The sequence below is a fragment of the Microtus pennsylvanicus genome, chromosome 11, assembly GCF_037038515.1.
Source record: "Microtus pennsylvanicus isolate mMicPen1 chromosome 11, mMicPen1.hap1, whole genome shotgun sequence".
In the NCBI taxonomy this organism is placed as follows: domain Eukaryota; kingdom Metazoa; phylum Chordata; class Mammalia; order Rodentia; family Cricetidae; genus Microtus; species Microtus pennsylvanicus.
In genome coordinates, this window is record NC_134589.1 from 100,561,786 (window position 1) to 100,579,963 (window position 18,178).

The following is an 18,178-nucleotide window of genomic DNA, read 5'->3' on the forward strand; positions in this document are numbered from 1 at the left end:
AACCTATGTGGCCAGGGCCCAGTTTAATTGCCTCGCTGAAGGCACCACTGAGGCTGAGCTGGGTCACTCTCTCTCCAGGCTGTTATGCATGGACTGAGAGGTACCCTGAGTTTGGCTAGGCAGATTCTTCATGTGTCCTCACGGATAGCAATGTGCAACTCTTACTTTTCTATCATACTAAACTATCACCATACTATCACTTGAGCTTGCAACCAGTGGCTGTGGCTTGGGGCACATTTTATCCTCAAAATAACCTTGGGAATGTCCGTATTGTCACTGTTAACATGTTGGGGAGTTGAGCTGCTTTGCTAAACCACCTGAGGAGAAAGGTGGTTTATTCTGGGTCATATTTGCAGGGACTTTGAAGTTCAGCATGGTGAGGGGGAATGCCAGAGTACCTGAGATGAGAAGCAGTAAGAAGGAATGCTGGCTGGCAGGCTTCCCCAAGCCATTTCCATTGAGGATGGGCCTTCTTCCTCTTGGTTGTGTGACTTTACCTGGGGAGACACGAACAAATGTCTGTTCTCCCCAGATGGGGGCAAAGAAATGATTCTACCTGTCTTGATGATCTAGTGAATTTATTAGGGTTACTTTCAGGGACATGGGTGACTCAAAGGCAGCTGACCAAGAAGACCACCTGGCATGGGTGGTAGCTCACAGGAGTCACATCCCTTGGAGCTCCCTGGGTGTTCAGCTGGTCAGAGAATCTACATGCTTACATAAAACTTGGACAGAGCCTGAAGATCTGATGTGATACTTTCTGTATTTGCTTCCTGAGTCTTCTGCCTTCAGACAAGTCCTCACAAACACACTGGTGTGCCTTACCAGTCTTCTAGATGATTCTGAATCTACTCACCACTGTGTATCTTAGAGAACTGATTTGCTCACAGCTGTGGAGCTGGGAAGAAGGGAGGCACTAAGTTGGTACTAAGGCATTTAGGTCAGGACCCAGGCTCCCGCCCACTCTTGCTCCTGCCTCTACAGCTGATGGAACTAAATGGATATTGTTGACAATTTCCCCTTGCATCCCCACACTCTTCTTTGTTTCAGATGTTTTCCCTTTCTTTGTTTACATTTTTAAAATCCTAGACCACTTTAATCAGATGGCAAAAGGAAGTCCCTCACCTTGGGGGTGGGATAACATGGTCCTCTATTTAGCATATACTGGTATGGGGATCCCATAGTCAGAGCATAGTTATTGTAAGTCCTTGTGCCAGCCCTGATAATTGATCTCTATCTCAGGCCAGGGTTGGGACTAAGGGTCCCTGAAGATCACTTGCTCTTGGTGCCTCCTGGCCATCTCACTTGGCTTTGCGGCATGGGGGCCATTGTGACACTGCTTGGTTCTGTCCCCAATCGTGTTTTCAGCTGGAGCCTTCGTGTTCTTTCTGCCTGCAGTTTCACATACAGTATGGGACAAAAGGACAGCCATTTTGAGGGAGTAGTGGCCTTTTGTGCTTACATACTGGGTGTGATATTTGTGATCCTCCTCACAGTGACAATAGATGTTTTTTTCATTGCACAGATGATATCTTGTATCTCCAATCCTAATTAGTCCTTTATGGCTCCAAAATTGCATGCTTTTCTATGCCTGTGATTATCTAAATAGGATTAGCAGTGCCTTTTCTGTAAAGATAATTAAGACCTCGCATGGCAGTGTGTTTTTATGACTGCAGCATCATCCCCAGTCACCTCTCCAAGAAATCTTACTGTTTTCCAGTGGCCGCTTTCCCCCTCATTCTGGGAGACAAGTTTTTGGTGAATGTGCAAACTGTGATAACCTGTGCATTCTTCCCTCTTCTTCCTGTTTCCCAACTGCAGGTGCCTGGAGATTTGAGCCAAACATCTGAAGACCAGAGTTTGTCAGATTTTGAAATGTAAGTTTATGTATGTGCTCTCGAGAGGCCCTCAGAGTTGAACCCTTTTACTAGCCTGTGTCCTGAAGTCTGCAAAGAAGAAACGTCCATGAGGTGCACACAGAACCCGTTTGTTTATAGACCTGGGAACATTTGCTGAGGACCAAATTGTCTAACATACTTGATTTTCCCATGGGCATTCAAGATCATTTCAGTTTTGACTTGACATTTAAAATGGGAAGGTGTCACATAGCGTTTTAACTTGTCACCCCCGCTAGGCCATGGCCAGCTAAGGAGGAACCGAGGTTCCTTTTGCACAGGGCCCACACTCTATTCTTCACCGTGCTGCTGCCCCATGTACCATGCTTTTGTCTGGCCCACTCATGATAATAACGTTGCTGTGCTGTTGACTGGCTCCGATTCTGTCTGAGGGCTCTGCTGCTAACCCCTGAGGGGGCAGTCATTCTTCAGACACTTTCTGTTTTGGGAATTCATAGTCTCCTTAGGCTCCCAAGGAACACAGGGCCAGAGAGAGTCTCCTCCTTTTCATGTGGTTGTGGTCAGTGTATGAAGGTCCAGCCTCTCTAGCTTTAGACCCAGGAATTCAGGACCAGGTGGACACACAGTGAGTCTCAGCAACAAAGATCCTGCCTCCCTATGAGAACGGTCACTCAGAAAGGCTACTTTAGAGCATGGGGAGGCAGGACACTGGAAAAAGCATTTTGTCTAGAGTTAGGAGACCTGTGTTGAAATCTTAGGTGCTGGTCTTACAACATTCTGACCTTATGTAAGACTAGTGTCCCCTTCACGTGGGGTGAAAGTCCTTGAACCAATTTTGCAGGGCATGTTAGCACCTGGTGTGGGACTGCAGACAGCACAGGGCATTGGGAGCCCCATCTGTCTTGGGGGCTGCCATGAGGTGGGTGTGTTAGGTAAGAAAGCAAGGACAGGGAGAAAATGATCTAAGTTAAAGATGACCTTGACACTTCAATGTTTACACCCCAACCACAGGGCCTTAAAGCACATGATATAAAAACAGGCTAAAACACAGCCAGTCCTAGGATAGCAGTTAAGCTATACACTATTTCCAATATAGAACCACCAGAAAGAAGGTCAGTAAGTAACTGAGCTTTAGCAACATTATAAAGAAATTAAACAGAACATAGCTAAAGATACAGATACAAATAGAATACACACTTGTGTTAGTCAGCTTTTATTACTATAGAATTACATTTTTATTACTTACAGAATTAAAAGGGTTGTTTTGTTTTGTAGGTTTCAATTGGTGCTAAGGCAGACTTTTAGTTCTTGGGCCTGTGTTGAAGCGCCATATCAGGGCTGGCAGGAAGCTGCCTACCTCATGATGCTGGGAAGCAAAGAGAATTAGGGGAAGACTGTGGCTCCACAATTCCCTTCCGCTAGACTTCCTCTTCAGATCACAGACAGGGGACCCAGCATTTAACACATGGGCCATGTGGATCCTACAGATCCAGCTAGAACAGGTTTCTTCCAAAATACACATGAGATATTCTCCAGATTAGACCATGCCTCAATAAAATTTTAAAACTGAAATCACACTATTTTCTTTGCCATGGCAGAATAATCTGTGTAATTTGTCCCTCTCCTGTGGTGAAGGGGGGACTACATCTGTTTTCTCTGTTCCTTCGTCACTCATATTTAGATAGAGTTGTGTCTACCAGGTCCTACTAGATACTCATTCCATGATAGATGAGTGATCAATAGGCAGATAGAAGGAAGGCGAGAGGACCAAAGAGCTGGTGTACAGGAGGGAGTCACATAGGCAGTCACTTCCAACACAGTGCAGTAAATGGCTTGGAAAAAGAACATGTGACCCAGTCTGGGGTCATCTGCTTTGGCCTTAGCAGTTGGGAAGAGGAATGGAACCAGGACATTGCTCTTCTATACCCCTGTCTTGGTGACAGAAAGGTTCTGGGGTGCTCTAGGCACAGGCACAGTTTTGGGACCTTTGCATGAGAAACGCCGTTGGGTACACAGACCAATTTGGAGACTCAGTATTGTTGAGTGTGCTTTGAACCCTGAACACATGACCATTCATGGCTTATTGTCCTCTGGAAGGAGGGCACCACCGTGGCCCAGAGCTTAGAAGTGCCAGGGTCACAGGGCTGCTCCCCTGAGGGTTGTGGTGTGTGTGTGTGTGTGTGTGTGTGTGTGTGTGTGTGTGTGTGTGTGGTGTAAGGATAGATTGCTTTTCACTCTGGAGATTGTGAAATAATGAAGGTCATGAAGTCTTCAACAAACCCTGGCATCTTGGATTATGCTACAAGCCCAAGAAGCTGACGGCTTCTGAGCAGGAATGCTCAGGATAAGCCCCTCTCCCTGGGTAGCTCTGTGTGGAGGCAAGACAGGGTCTTTCAGAACGGGCACTGTGCCTAGCCAGCTGTCAGGATGTTCCTGAAGAGCTCAGCCGTAGCCCCCTTTTCAGGTGGGTGGAGCCGTGGTGGGGTATGCGTTGTGTGCCTCAAGTTACCACGGAAGGCAGGACTGTTATAGAACCAAAATACCATCAAGTGTGTCTTAACCCGTTCTTGGGGTGGAGTGAGTCAGTGTGAAGAAAAGCACGGGCTGTGCAGTTGACATCCTCAGGAACGGCTGCAAATGGAACCCAGGCACTGGCTCGTGCTGGGCAAGGGCTCTGCCATTGGCCTATGCTCCATGTAGTTTAGTTTAAATCTTGCTGTCCCAGTTAGCTTCCCTGTTGCTATGATAAACACCAGAACCAAAAGCAGCGTGGGAGGAAAGGACTTCTTTGGCTTATGTGTTACTGTTCTTCATCCAGGGAACTCAAGGCAGCAGCTTGCAGTAGAAACCACAGGGGAGCACTGCTTGCTAGCTTGCTTCCTCTCCTCAACTCAGCCACCTTCCTCACACAACCCAGGACAGCTACTCAGGGATGCACTGCTGAGGTAGATGGGCCTCTGATGTCAGTGCTCTCAGGCCAGTTGGATGGAAGCTCTCCTTTAGTCCCTCCTCCAGGTGTGCCAGTTCAACAACTGCAATGAGTCTGACTGCAGTACGCAGTGCTGTAGAGGAGTCACAAGGGGGCGTCTGAACTTTTCTAATTTGTTATTTTCCCTTGTCCTTTTCTCCTCCAAGCTCAAGCAGTTGTCACTCCCCAAACCATAGATGAGATCAGGGCCAGAAATTAGGGTAGTGGATAGTCACATGGTTCCATGGGGTACTCAGGAAACTGCGTGCTATTGTGAATGACCTCCCATGGCTTCCTATGACTGTTCCTCTATCAGAGTGGTGACTGAGCAGCAGATGCATCCTAGGCCAAAGTCACTTAGCTGATTAGAGCTGAAGACCAAGCTCTTTCTCATTCCAGAGTGTACACTGCATATGTAAATTTCAAATACATGTACACACACACACTCATTCATCCCTTAAACCAAGGTCCTTAGAGATAGTCTTCTGAGGTCTAGTGATAATTATTAAACACATCCTTATCTCACTGTTAAGTATGATTTAATTTGTTGTATAAATGACTTGTTTGAAATGCCTTTTAGAGGAGAAAATAGTCTCTTGGCCTGCTTTTTTTTTAATAACTAAAAATGGCCACTTTCATCTCTTTATTCTGGTCAGATCTAATCGGGCGCTGATCAATGTTTGGATCCCGTCTGTGTTTCTCCGAGGCAAAGCAGCCAATGCATTTCATGTGTATCAGGTAAGTACCTGGGTTTCATGCTGACATGTATTGTGTTTGTGCCATGGTGCTTTGCATGCTGGCACTATTTGTATATCTGCAGGATCTGCGCTGATGAGGTGGTGTGTGGCCACTGGTCAGGTAGAAGGATGTGCATGGAGTCCTGTTGTTGCCTTGTGCTGCTGTTGCTCTGTGACTTTGCCAGCTGTCTGAAGCTTGGTGGCTGTTCCCCTGCAGCACCACACACCCATTCTTCTTGTCTGGCTTCAGCCAGGACCTGGTTCATGTCTCATAGTCCATCTTGAATCACAGGCCTGTGGCTGAATCTTGGGGTGAGGGGTAAGACTTTGATTTTCATGGCTGGCTCAATTTGGCCCTGTATCAGGGTTGGCAGTGATCTCACTCAACCACGTGTCTGAGAGTGGGAAAAGGACCCTAATAAAAACCAGACTATGCTTTTGTTGTTTTGAGACAGGATCTTGGTACATAGCCTAGGCTGGCCTTAAACGTGCAAGTGTGTGGATTACAGGTGTGCCACCATGCCCAGTCAGGTTACACATTGCAAATGAAAGGGCCCTTTTTTGCAAACAAGCCTCAGAAGTGTCCAGGCACTGTTTGCACGAGTGCTTCAGAGTCGAGCTCTGCGGGATCTGTGTGCTCTGGAGATAGTTTTGCAGGCAGATTTGTGGGGATTTAGATGTATATGTTTTAGTTCAATGCGTAGCATATGCATTAGCCCTTGTCTGACAGTGCTTCTGGTTGGTATTTGGAAACATTTTAGGCAGCTTGATGCAGTGTTTTCCATGTCACTGATAATGGATAGAAATGACTTATTTAAATAATGGTACCACTAGGAATTATTTATAAGATTTTTTAATGCATGTTATTTAGACTTGAGGTAATTTCTAGAGAAGCATATAGAAAAGAATGATAAAAGCAAAGAGAAAAATAGAGCAGGGTTGGATAGCTCAAAGGGTTTAAAAGGAAAGAGCAGAGACTGTATTTATTATGAGGTCCAACCTAGTCCTTTCTGGTGATTTGAATTTCCTGCAGGCTTCCTGGCGGCCATTGTGAAAAGGAAAGGCAGTTGGTTATTTTGAGTAATTAATCCCATTGCTAACAACAAGAAAAGCTGTTAATTCCTTCCAGAGAGCTAAAAAGAAACCTCCACACGGGGCTTCAGAGTGAGGAAGGCAGGGACCGATGATCGTCCGCTATAAGGCAACTTACTGTTTACTTTCTAAGGATCTCCTTTCCGGCAGCACAGCCACAACCATGGATGACCGCATGCCCGTGAAGAGCCCTTTGTGGCTCTCCAGCAGAAGTGTGCTGTGTCCCACCACAGCCACTAGCCACACATGGTCGTTAGATTGTGATTATTAAAACCAAATAGATTGAACACCTCTTTGCTGGCCATACTGGTCATGTTTCAGGTGCTCATTGCTGTACCTGTGGTGGCCTTGGTCACATGGTCATGTTTCAGGTGCTCACTGCTGTACCTGTGGTGGCCTTGGCCACATGGCCATGTTTCAGGTGCTCACTGCTGTACCTGTGGTGGCCTTGGCCACATGGCCATGTTTCAGGTGCTCACTATATCTGTGGTGTTGTTGCATGGCAAGGATAATGTCTCTATCAGAGTGGAAGCAGCTTGAGAACTGTGCCTCCCCTGGAGGGGGACAGCAGGGTCTCTTGTTGCTAGTTTAGAAGACAGTGTCTGGAGTTCAATGACAGAGCTTTCGGGAGAGCCTTCTCCTATAGTGCTTCTACTGCTTCTAGTGCAGGGTGCCTAACTGTCTAGCATTACAGTGTGCCGCTGTCATCTACAAGGTGTTGAGCCACAGTCATAACTGTTTGGAACATGTGTCCTGAAGGCTGCAGGCTAGACATGCCTGCCTCCTCTCTGGAGGATGTCCCAGCTTTATGCCCTCCCTGTCCCTACTTACACAACACAGGAAGCTGGTTATTGACACCTTTGGCCAACAATAGGTGTCTTTTGTTTGCCCTATGTTTATTTTTGCATTTGCCTTTGAGTTATGACACAATTCTGCTTTCTCATATATGAAGTACAATCTTTAAAAATAAAATTTAAGTAAATTGGAAATGAGTCAGCTTAAAGAATAATACTAAATTCACAATAGTGAATAGAGCAACAGGCTAAGGGTGATGCCAGATGGGAACATTGGCATAGGAATGACTAGGCTAAGTTAGCAATATAAATAATAATTACCAGCTGCAGGTACCCTACTCCCACGCTGATTTGCATGCTATGAAAATTAGCTCTGTCAGTGCTCATAGCAACTCTGCGAGGTAAGACACTTTTATACCTGACTCATGATAAGGAAACAAAGACACAGAGAAACACATTTAATGACACAACTTTTTAGCTCATACTGCCACCCCTGACAGACTTTAGATTTAGTCTCTTTGTTTTAGCTGCTCTCCTGGTGCTGTGATAAATGCTCTGAAAAAAGCAACCTGAGGGAGAAAGTGTATCTCTGGACCATCTCTGTCCCACCAGCCAGCTCTCAAATAACCACATGGAGACTTCTTATTAATCATGAAAGCTCAGCAATAGCTTAGGCTTGTTCCTAACTAGTTCTCATAACTTAAATCAACCCATATCTTTTAATCTACATTTTTTAAAGTGATTTGGTTACCTTTATTCTGTATTCCCCATCCTGCTTCCTCTCTGTCTTACAACTCTGTATCTCCACCCTTCTTCCCAGCATCTTCTCTACCCTGAAAATCTTGCCTAACTATTGGCTGTTCAGATTTTTATTAAACCAATCCAAGCAACAAATCTGCACAGTGTACAAAATATTGTTTTACATTTCTCCCTCTTTGTCTAAATAAAAAGGAATGGTTTTAACTCTAACATAATAAAACTATAACAATAAGAACAATTATCAGGTAAGAATTACATTTACAATGTCCAGTCCATTTGTATTTGGCATATTTGTAGAAATACTTCATTGTTTATTTTATCTTGATGAGTACAAAGCTCTGTACTTAATTTATCTTCTCTTATAACTAAGGAAAACTGCAACTATAAATACCTACTCTTTAACGCCATTAATGACCCCAGAAGGATATAATATTACCTTAGTAAACAGGAAGTGCAGAGCAAGCAGCTTTCAAAACTGAAATAAATGACAGAAACAGCTGACTGCCAAGACAGTCACCCAAGGTTCCTCTGCAATGTTGGGACATCCATCTTTGGCTTACAGGCCTAGATAATCTTACAGACTTTTTTTGTAAAATAGATACTTTTGAAGGATTGTCCTATCCTCTCTTGGCAAAGTTTGGCAGTCCATTTTCTTTGTGTCCTGCCAGTCCAGTTTGGCCAGCATACTGTCAGCAGCCAAGGCAAGGGCAGATTCTTGCTCAAATGGCTAGCTTTTGCCTTAAAGAAAGCGTATTTTTGTATTGGAGGGTCTCAGATGTCCATTGTCGTCTCTAAAGTAGATTGGTACTATCACCAAAAGCCTTATGTTATTAAAACATCTTAAACGATACAATCTACAGATCCATGAAATGTTTAAAGACCACCTGTCTATCTAAAATATATGTTTGACCTTGAGAGCATACCTAACATGGCTATAAGTTTGATAGTTAATAGATGACTAACTATTAGCCTGTATTTATTTTCCTAAATAAAATTTAAAGACTAATTGCCTTAAACAGGAATAGAAATTTAGATATAGTATAACAAAAATAGCCTTAAATTTGTATTAGTATACAAAAATCCATACCCGTGGCAACTGTACCACCTGGAACTGTGGTCGGGCAAGGGCCTTGGGATTAAAGAACACACAGAGACACGGGTCACTCTTGAAGCAAGAATGCGAATTTTATTATGTTCCCTGCAGCTTGTATAGTGCTCTCCTTGACTAGTGGCCACACTCTAGCTCTGGGGATTTTCCACTGCAAGCCCACCAGAAACCACTTCCTTGTTGTCAGGAACTCATGAGGGTTTTGTGCTCAGAGCAGCTGCAAGCATAGAAACACAAGTTGTTTTCTCCAGTAGGCAAGGGGTCATAGAAAGTTCAGAGTCTGGGGGTCTGCAGCTCCCAACATGTACCGATGTAAAATATTTGAGACTCGTGGTTGTTTAAAAGTAGATTCAACAATCCACACTTTTATCTTATCATTTTATCCTATATTCCCATTTTTTTCTTCAGAAAGAGCTCTTTGAATATAATTTCTTTGTTTAGCTTTTTTCCTGACTGTGACCAATAACAACTTGTAACCAACTCCCCTAAATGATGAGAAACATCTATAACCCATCAAATGACCAAAAACCACCTACCACATTTCTTGGGAATGTGGGCGTCATGTTCTCCAAACTGCTTCCTGTTGTCTGGGTTACTGGAATCTTTAGGAGACCCTAGACAAATTGGTATAATTGTCAAGTCTTGAGAGAGTTAGTTAAATTATTTGTTTTCAGTCTCTGTGTAATGGAAAAGCACAAGACTTATCTGCAGTCCTGGCTAGAATAGTCTGTGAGGCTGGACCATCTCAGCCAGCAGTCTTGAAGATGTTCTGGATGCAGAACTCTGAGGAAACTCTACCAGAAGCACCCTGAGAGGCTGGATCACGTGGCCCACCTGTTTTCATCAGTAGATCTGGTGTCCTTGCTCTGAAAATAGACCTTCAAAGGTAACATACATATCTGCATTAACACAAGTATGGAGTATATGGTATGCACAAGTCACCTAAAGAGAATTCTGTGTTTGAGCAGGTAAAAGGCATCTGTCAACTTTATAAGTCTGTTTGGGCTGTATAACCAACTGTAATATAAATCTCCATCCATATGAATGGATGGCATGTAATAATAAGTCATGGAGGACTCTAGCCAACAAGATTTATCATGTCTCATCTCGGAGCTGTTCCCGTGTCAAGGGATCAGCTTACATGTTACTGTAGTCTGTTTTGGCTTCCTCCCCCATGTGTGTTGCCAATATACTCAGGAGGTTTCCTCCAATGAAATCTGATCTTTACTAATCTGGGCGGATTAAAAAACAATAAAAGGATAACATCTTCCCTAAAGCAATACTGGCTTCAATTTTAAAATTAAGGAATTTCTAAAGTATTTAGGCTGGTTTAATGCACCAGTTTCTTTCATAACTGCATGGCTGCAGCTGTTGTTTGCTTATTAGCATTCAAAAAATTTAAGGTCAGTACAGCAGCATGCAGGACCCAGACTCCCTGTATATTTTCCATCCTTATGTGGCTTATGTTTTAATTACATTACTCTCTCTTTAAAGACTTGGTAATTTTTAAAATATTTTTCTATGACTATCTATGCCCATTTTCCCCCTTAAGCCTATGCACATTGTTAAACACACTATAACCTGTTTAGAGGGATTTTCCCCCATCTGAACCTGATGTACTGTGTATCTGTAACCTTTTCTGTCTGCATGAGCAAAGCCTTAAGCCCACCACATGGCTTACTGGCTGCTCAAGCACACAAGCAGCTGAAAGGAGAACTGTGTCTCTGTACTGCGCCTGGCATGAAAGACACTAGACTAGGAAGCCATGTTTGAATCCCTTTCTGTTTGTCTAGAACCTTTTTTGAAGCTCTCTCAGGTCTTATGTGGATATATGTGCCTGCTTTGGGCACCATTTGTAGTCTGACTTTTTCTGTCCCACCACATAACCACATGGAGACTTTATATTAATTATGAAAGCTTGGCCCACAACTTAGGCTTGTTATAACTAGTTCTTATACCTTAAATTAACCCCTATCTTTTAATTTATATTCTTTTAAGTGACTCGGTTACCTTTATTCTGTACTCCCCATCCTGTGTCCTCTTCGTCTGACTGGTGATTCTTTGTGTCTCTGTCCTTCTTCCCAGCATCCTTTCTGCCCCCCAAATCCTGCCTAGCTATTGGCCATTCAGCTTTTTATTAAATCAATCTGAGTGACAGTCTTCACAGTGTACAGATTATTGGGTGAATTCTTTCCTTGGCGCCTGCCCATCTCCTCCTATCGATGCTATCTAAGGGGTCTTTTAAAACTGGTTCAGGTTCCCCTGCTGGCCAGGGGCTCCTCTTACAAAATGCCCTTGCTCTGTTTCCTGGTTCCTGCCGGGGGGCCAAGATCCCTCTCACCCCTCAGAAAGGTCTTCAGGAATAGGACCCGGCTCCTCCTTTGCCAGGGACCTCCCCAACCGAAGGCCTACCTCTTTGGTTTAATTGTAGTGGGGCGATCTGTTCTTGGTGTTGCGCGCGCGGTCCCTGCAGCCTGCTTCTCCTGCTGGGACGGTTCCCGCCGCCAGCAGCCTGTGTCCTCTGCTGCCGCTCTGGGTCCCCGCCGGCTGCGCTGGGCGTCCTCTGGCCGCGTTCCGCCGCCCGGTGTTCCGGCCGCGTTCCGCCGCCCGGTGTTCCGGCCGCGTTCCGCCGCCCTCTTCACAGTGTACAAAAAGATAATTCTACAACAGGAAAGGGTTTCTTTTGGCTCACATTTGCAGAGGGATACAGTCCATCAAGGCAAAAAAGATATTACACTGGGTAGGGACGAGAGGCTGGCTGGTCACAGTGTGTCTGCACTTGAGATGCTGGGAAGTGCTGCTGTGTTTTAAAGCTTGAAGAGCTGCCCTCAGTGACCTACTTCCTTCATCAAGACTCTGCCTCCTAAAGATTCCACAGCCTTCACAAACAGAACTATCAGTTGGGGACCAAGTGTTCAAATGTATGAGCCAGTGGAATACAATTTGTATTCAGATCACAACGTAGAATCAATTTCTTTAGGAGCTCTAGAAAAATGGTTAATACAGCTGCTGATTCCAAAGGGAGGGGTCCAGCCTGGCTCAGATTTGCTGCAAAGAGAGCCACCTGAATCTCTGAGATGATGGGAGGCATCTGGACCTCTCCAGTGTGCACTATACACACAAGCATGGATGCACAAAAGCCAGACAGAAACAGTTTGCTGTCTCACAGTGACCACTCCAGGCATAGCAGGGGGTCAGAGTTGCTCCCTCAGGACATATTGTTGGTGTAATATCAGGTCCCCAAAGCCTGCCTGGAGGAATGGCTTGGAGACGGTATTCTCCAATTATAAAGGCTGGAAGGCAAATGGCCTGCATTCTGCATTGCAGAGATGCTTACTCTCAGCCCCTGTGCTTGTATAAATTCAGAAAAGGATTCTAGCAGGAGCCATTATAGGTTCTCAGGAGTGCAGTGAGCATTGTAGCAGGAGCCATTGTGGGACCTCAGAGGGCAATAGAACAAAACCAACACTGGCTTCCAGTGTCTTTCCAGTTTACTGCTTTTCATCCTGAGGATATTTTGCACTGTGGGACCACTGATGTCTGACTGCCACCAAACAGTGACCAGAGACAAACCCACACTCAGCCACCTCGGTGCGCCTGTCCTCCTCCCACCACGTTTTCTTGTCCCCCGTCCTCTTCTTTCTTAGTACTCAGTTGTGTCTGCGGTTTGATTTCTCCTCACTGCCACGTGGTGTAATTAAGTTCGCTGTTGATCGATCAATATATTTCTAGCATGTGCATCTGCAAATGTTTAATCTGGTTCTCCAGGTGATACCCCAACTTCCAAACAAGTTGAATATCTGTGCTAATAATGGTCAACTGAAATGTTTAGAGCATAGTATTGGACCTGAAAACAATCCACAGTTTTGTTTCCCCCCTTGACAAAAACTGCAGCTACGACATGGACAGGAAATAGCACATCAGCACATGTGCTCCTGGGCCCGCGAGTCCTTCCCTCTAAGCACACCTGCATTTGCTGTCTATGTGAGATTCATTCAGCCTTTGATTCCACTCACCAGAAGCTTGACCCAATTAGGATTCCATTGTACAATGTTGCTTTGTTTCAGGGAGGTTTTTTTCTTCTAGAACAGCCATTTTACCTAGAGGCCATGGGTATTGTTACGGCTGAGAGGAAAGGTGGTGCTCTAGGAAGACTCCCTCAGTATTTGAGCACCTGACCTCCCTACTGTCCCAGTCCTGCCAGAGAAATGTATGTAGCCAGAATGTTAAAGGTTTATCCAATTGAGCATGTTTGTGTGGAGGATGCTGGGGGATTTCCTTTTTTTGCCTCTATCAGTAATAAATCACAGGCACTCAATATGGGGCCCAGGTGGTCTGGAAGGGGCAATGTTTTTAGACTCCAGGCTATAGGTTTCTTGTCTTCTTTCATCCTCCTTCCTAAGGTGGTATGCCTCAAGTGTCTTTTATCTCTGGCTCCATCTTTACGCAGCTTGTGGTTCTGCAGAGAGAGGTGTCTGCTGAGTAAGACACAGCTGAGCTGCATGCAGAAAAGGAGGCTGCAGTACAGAAGCACGGGCCCTAGAATGTGACATTTCACAGTTGGGGAAGGACTAACCAGTTCTGAGGCTGGAGCTCCTTCCTCCCACTTGTACCTGCTTCCACCTGTTGCGTCTGCTGTGACTGCGGTGGTCTGGAGAGCCTACTGTGGGCTTGCCATATGGTGAGCATGATTTCTGCAGCTAGTATCAGCTAATTGCTGTAGACCATGAAAAACTCTGTGCAATCTCCCTTTCTAGAACATCCCTCCCACAGCACTGAGTTCTAGGGATTGCAGCACTTAGACTCCAGCTGCTCTTGGAGCACTCAAGCCTCCTAGGAAGCCTCTTTTGGTCTCGGGTGTCACGGTTAGTTTTTGTTCCTGCTTTTGTCTTTACAAACAGGAGGGCTTTTTCCTCTTTATTTGTATAATTTAATTGCCCCTAAGCTGATAACAAAGGACCTGCTATATGCCATGCCTGTGGTTAACTTCTGCAAAACTGGTGGTGAGTCACACTGGCCACTTAGCTTTGCTTCAGTGACCTGACATCTTAGCGGGAGGCAGGAGCTGTGGGTGAAGCAGCTGTATTCTACAGGAGCAGGGAGGGTGGCACCCACAGCAGCACACCCCAGTTGCACCTTAGCGTGTGTGCCTTGCCACATGTGATGACAACTTGTAAAGGCTGAGCACATGTGATTGTGTGGACATGACCCTTTAGGGTCCTCACTTTACCAAATGACTCAGTTTGTCAAACCTTTCATGTGACCTTCCCAGGGAACAAAGCTGTCTTATTTCTGAAGGACCTAGTGTCTAGAGGGTGGGTGGACACACAGGACCTGTGTTTGGATAGCTGTAGAGCAAGGGCAGTACCTGTAGAAGGTTCCCAGGAGCCCAGGAGTCTTTATGGGAGGTGAGACCTGATGTTGTGGTACCTTGATGCTCACTCTCATTTCATGCATTTGACACATGAACTGGACACTACTGTCCTCAGGCCCTTGTGTCAGATGAAGTGATGGTGAATCATGGGTTGAGGAACTTCCTCTGAGTCAGTTTCAACATCTGACGTTGTTGCTCTCAGTGTCCTTCCCTTGGAACTCCCTACCCACCCACCTAACCGCATAGGCAAATGCCATGGATTTGTTTTGGTGAAGCAGTCTCAGTAATGGAAGTCCTCTGAAGGATGGATTCTCAACCTTCCCAATGCTGCAGCATTTAATATAGTTCCTCATGCTGTGCTGATCCCCAACCATAAAATTATTTTTGTTGCTACTTCATAATTGTAATTTTGCTACTGGTATAAATCATAATGTAAGTGTCAGTGTTTTCTGATGGTCTTGTGTGACTCCTGTGAAGGGCTGTTTGACCCCAAAAGGAGTCTCAACTCACAGGTTGAGAACCACAGCTTTAAAGGTTCTATTCCCCCATTGCTCATCATCCTTGCTAACATAGCAGCTGGTATTGGTGACAAGGTAATGTTCTCACAGTTGCAGAGTGTACTGCAAGACTGGATTGTGGACTCTCTGAGTCCCCAGGGCCATGAGAAATCAGTAAGGGAGGACTTCTTTGGTCACCAAGTGGTAGAGTTTTCAATGTGTTCTCGGTTAGAAAGATGTAGTCAATGCCCCATTTCGTATTTAGAAGGCTTAAGGACATGTCCTGTAAACAGCGACAGAGAAGTGGACAGACCTCATGGGTAGGTATCAGGCTTAACTCCCTTTTGATATTTGCTTTTTTTTGGTGAAATCAAATGCAATAGATTACATAAAATCAGATCCCCAGTAACAGGGAGCAGAAGGTGGAAGCGTCAGGCTACCAGAGTGCTCTGCTGTCTCTGAGTTCCTCTGTACCCACACAACCTTTTCTTCCCCTTATAGAGTTGTGGGTATAGATGTCAGGCCAGTGACCTGGCAGGTCATGGAGTTGACAAAGTGGTTGGTCGTGGGGATTCCCTGCCTGCCCTGTTCTTCCTTCTGTGCTCTTGGCTGAGTGGTCCCAGTTCTGTGATCATTTGTTATGTATATGATTTGGGTTGGCAAGCTGGGCTTGGGATTGGGCAAGGTACAACTGTGTAATTATTGAATAACAGGTATCAGAGGAATGTCTTCAGGAGAATAAAAGGTACAACCAGCCACTCTTGGGGATATAGTGCTGGGAATGAGGAACAGGAATGTGAATGAATAGGGGATGGAGAAGAGAGCCACAGACATCCACTTTTCTCACTTCTGTGACCAAACACTTGACAGTAAACTTCAGGGTAGAGGGTTCATCTGGATTCCTGGTTTAGATGCTATGGTTCATTATAGGAGGGAAGGCATGTGCCTCAGTAAGGGTTTCTCCTGCTGTGAAGACACCATGACCACGGCCACTCTTATAAAGGAAAGCATTTCATTGTGCTGACTTGCTTTCAGGTCAGAGGTTCAGTCCATTATTGCTGTGGCGGGACACGGTGCATGCAGGCAGACTTGGTGCTGGAGTAGCTGAGAGTACCACCTCTTGCAGGCAACAGGAAGTTATCTGAGATACTGGGGTAGCTTGAGTATAGGAATATGGAAAGCCCACCCCCACATTGACACACTTTCTCCAACAAGGCCACACCTCCTAATAATGCCACACCCTTTGGAGGCCATTTTCTTTCAAACTACCACATTTCATTCCCTGTCCCCCAAAGGCTTATAGCCATATCATAATAAAAATGCCTTTGGCCCAACTTCAAAAGTCCCCATAGTCTATAGCAGTGTCAAACTTACTGAGAAGTCTAAAGTTCAAAGATTCATATAGTCTCTTTGTAATCACATGTAAAATCAAAATAAAAAAATAGATCACATATTTCTAACATATAATGGCACAGGGAAAGAGAGCATAGTGAGGAAATACTAGACCAAAGCAAGACTAAAATTAGCTGGGCAAAACTCCAAAGTCTGTGTCTCCATGTCTGATGTCAATGTGCTCTGAAGAGCTACTAGCTCAGGATTATTATTAACTAGCTCTTACAACTTAACCCATAATTCTTGTCTATGTTTAACCACGTGGCTTGGTACCTTTTCTCAGTAAGACATTCTCATCTTGATTTCTCTGCATCTGACTGGTGACTAACTCTCTGCCTGTCCTCTTCCCAGAATTCTCTTAATCTGGTTACACCACCTATATTTCCTGCCTGGATACTGGCCAGTGTATTATTAAACCAATATGAGTGACAAATCTTTACAGTGTTTAATAACATTATCCCACAGCAATAGCCCAAACTCTCAAAGTCCAAATTCCCTCAGTTAAAAGCATGTTTGGGCCTATCACAGCAATACCCCAGGCCCTGGTACAAACTTCTGTCTTAGTTAGGGTTTCTATTGCTTTGAAGAGACACCAGGACTACCCAACTCTTATAAAGGAGTTATAATGTGTGCAGGCAGACATGGTGCTAGAGAAGTAGCTGGGAGTTCTACATCTTGCAAGCAACAGGAAGTGGTCTGAGACACTGGAAGTAGCTTGAGCATTGGATAACTGAAAGCCCACTCCCACAGTGACACACTTCCTCCAACACACTGCACACCTACCACAGAAAAGTCATACCTCCTAATAGTGCCACTCCCTTTGAGGGCCATTTTCTTTCATACTACCACAGCATGGCAGCTGAGGCATCTGAAACTTCTCAGTGTATGGTGGAGGGAGCTGGCAGTAGCTCATCACACAGCTGTGGCAGACAGGAAGCCTAGGGCTAGGACTAGAAAGTGGTCCAGGTTGTAAGTCTCAGAGCCTCACCCCTAGTGACTTACCCCCTCCTGCTATGCCTTCTGTCCCAAAAGGTTCCATACCCTCCCCCAACAGCACCACCAAGTATTCAAATACCTCCTGTGGTACATATGTTCTGCCCTGCCCCAAACCTAACAAGATTCCAGCTGCAGGGTAGCTGGCAGTACTGCTGTATTCAGGATTCCCTAAGTATTGAAACACATAACTCAGGATATGAGCTGGAGTGTGTCAATTATAGCTGAAATAAAGCCTCATTAAGGTGACCTCCCTGAAGCTAACATATTCACCACAGGATGTAGCTATAGTCACGTCCAACACACTTTAGTTTCAGACCCAGATGCGCAGTATGGCATATGCTGGAATGGGACCCTGTAATCACAGGAGTGTGTCGCGGCCCTTCTTCCCCACTTCCTGCTCATACACAGCACGGCAGTTGTTACAGCCTCTCCATGAGGAGTTAATGTAGTCATAGTGGCCTCCTGGCAGGAAGGGTGACATTTGGTCTAGTTTGCTGTATAGTGTGAGGCCCAGCACCTATGGCTGGCAGACCTTCCCTCTTGTGTGGTCACCTCAGTACATGCTGCTACTTAGGTCCAGCATCAGGAGTCCTGGTTCCATGAGC

The 18,178-nt window shown here is 45.2% G+C and overlaps 1 protein-coding gene across 2 annotated transcripts in view; it reads left to right on the forward strand.

The window, feature by feature from the left end:
• Positions 1–18,178, forward strand: part of Snx29 (sorting nexin 29) — a 420,267-nt gene that overhangs the window by 320,053 nt on the left and 82,036 nt on the right. For both annotated transcript variants that reach the window (XM_075942055.1, XM_075942057.1), the window contains 2 exons: positions 1,822–1,877; positions 5,481–5,562. In XM_075942055.1, coding sequence (XP_075798170.1) covers positions 1,822–1,877; positions 5,481–5,562 — 138 coding nt within the window. The remainder of the gene's footprint in view (positions 1–1,821; positions 1,878–5,480; positions 5,563–18,178) is intronic.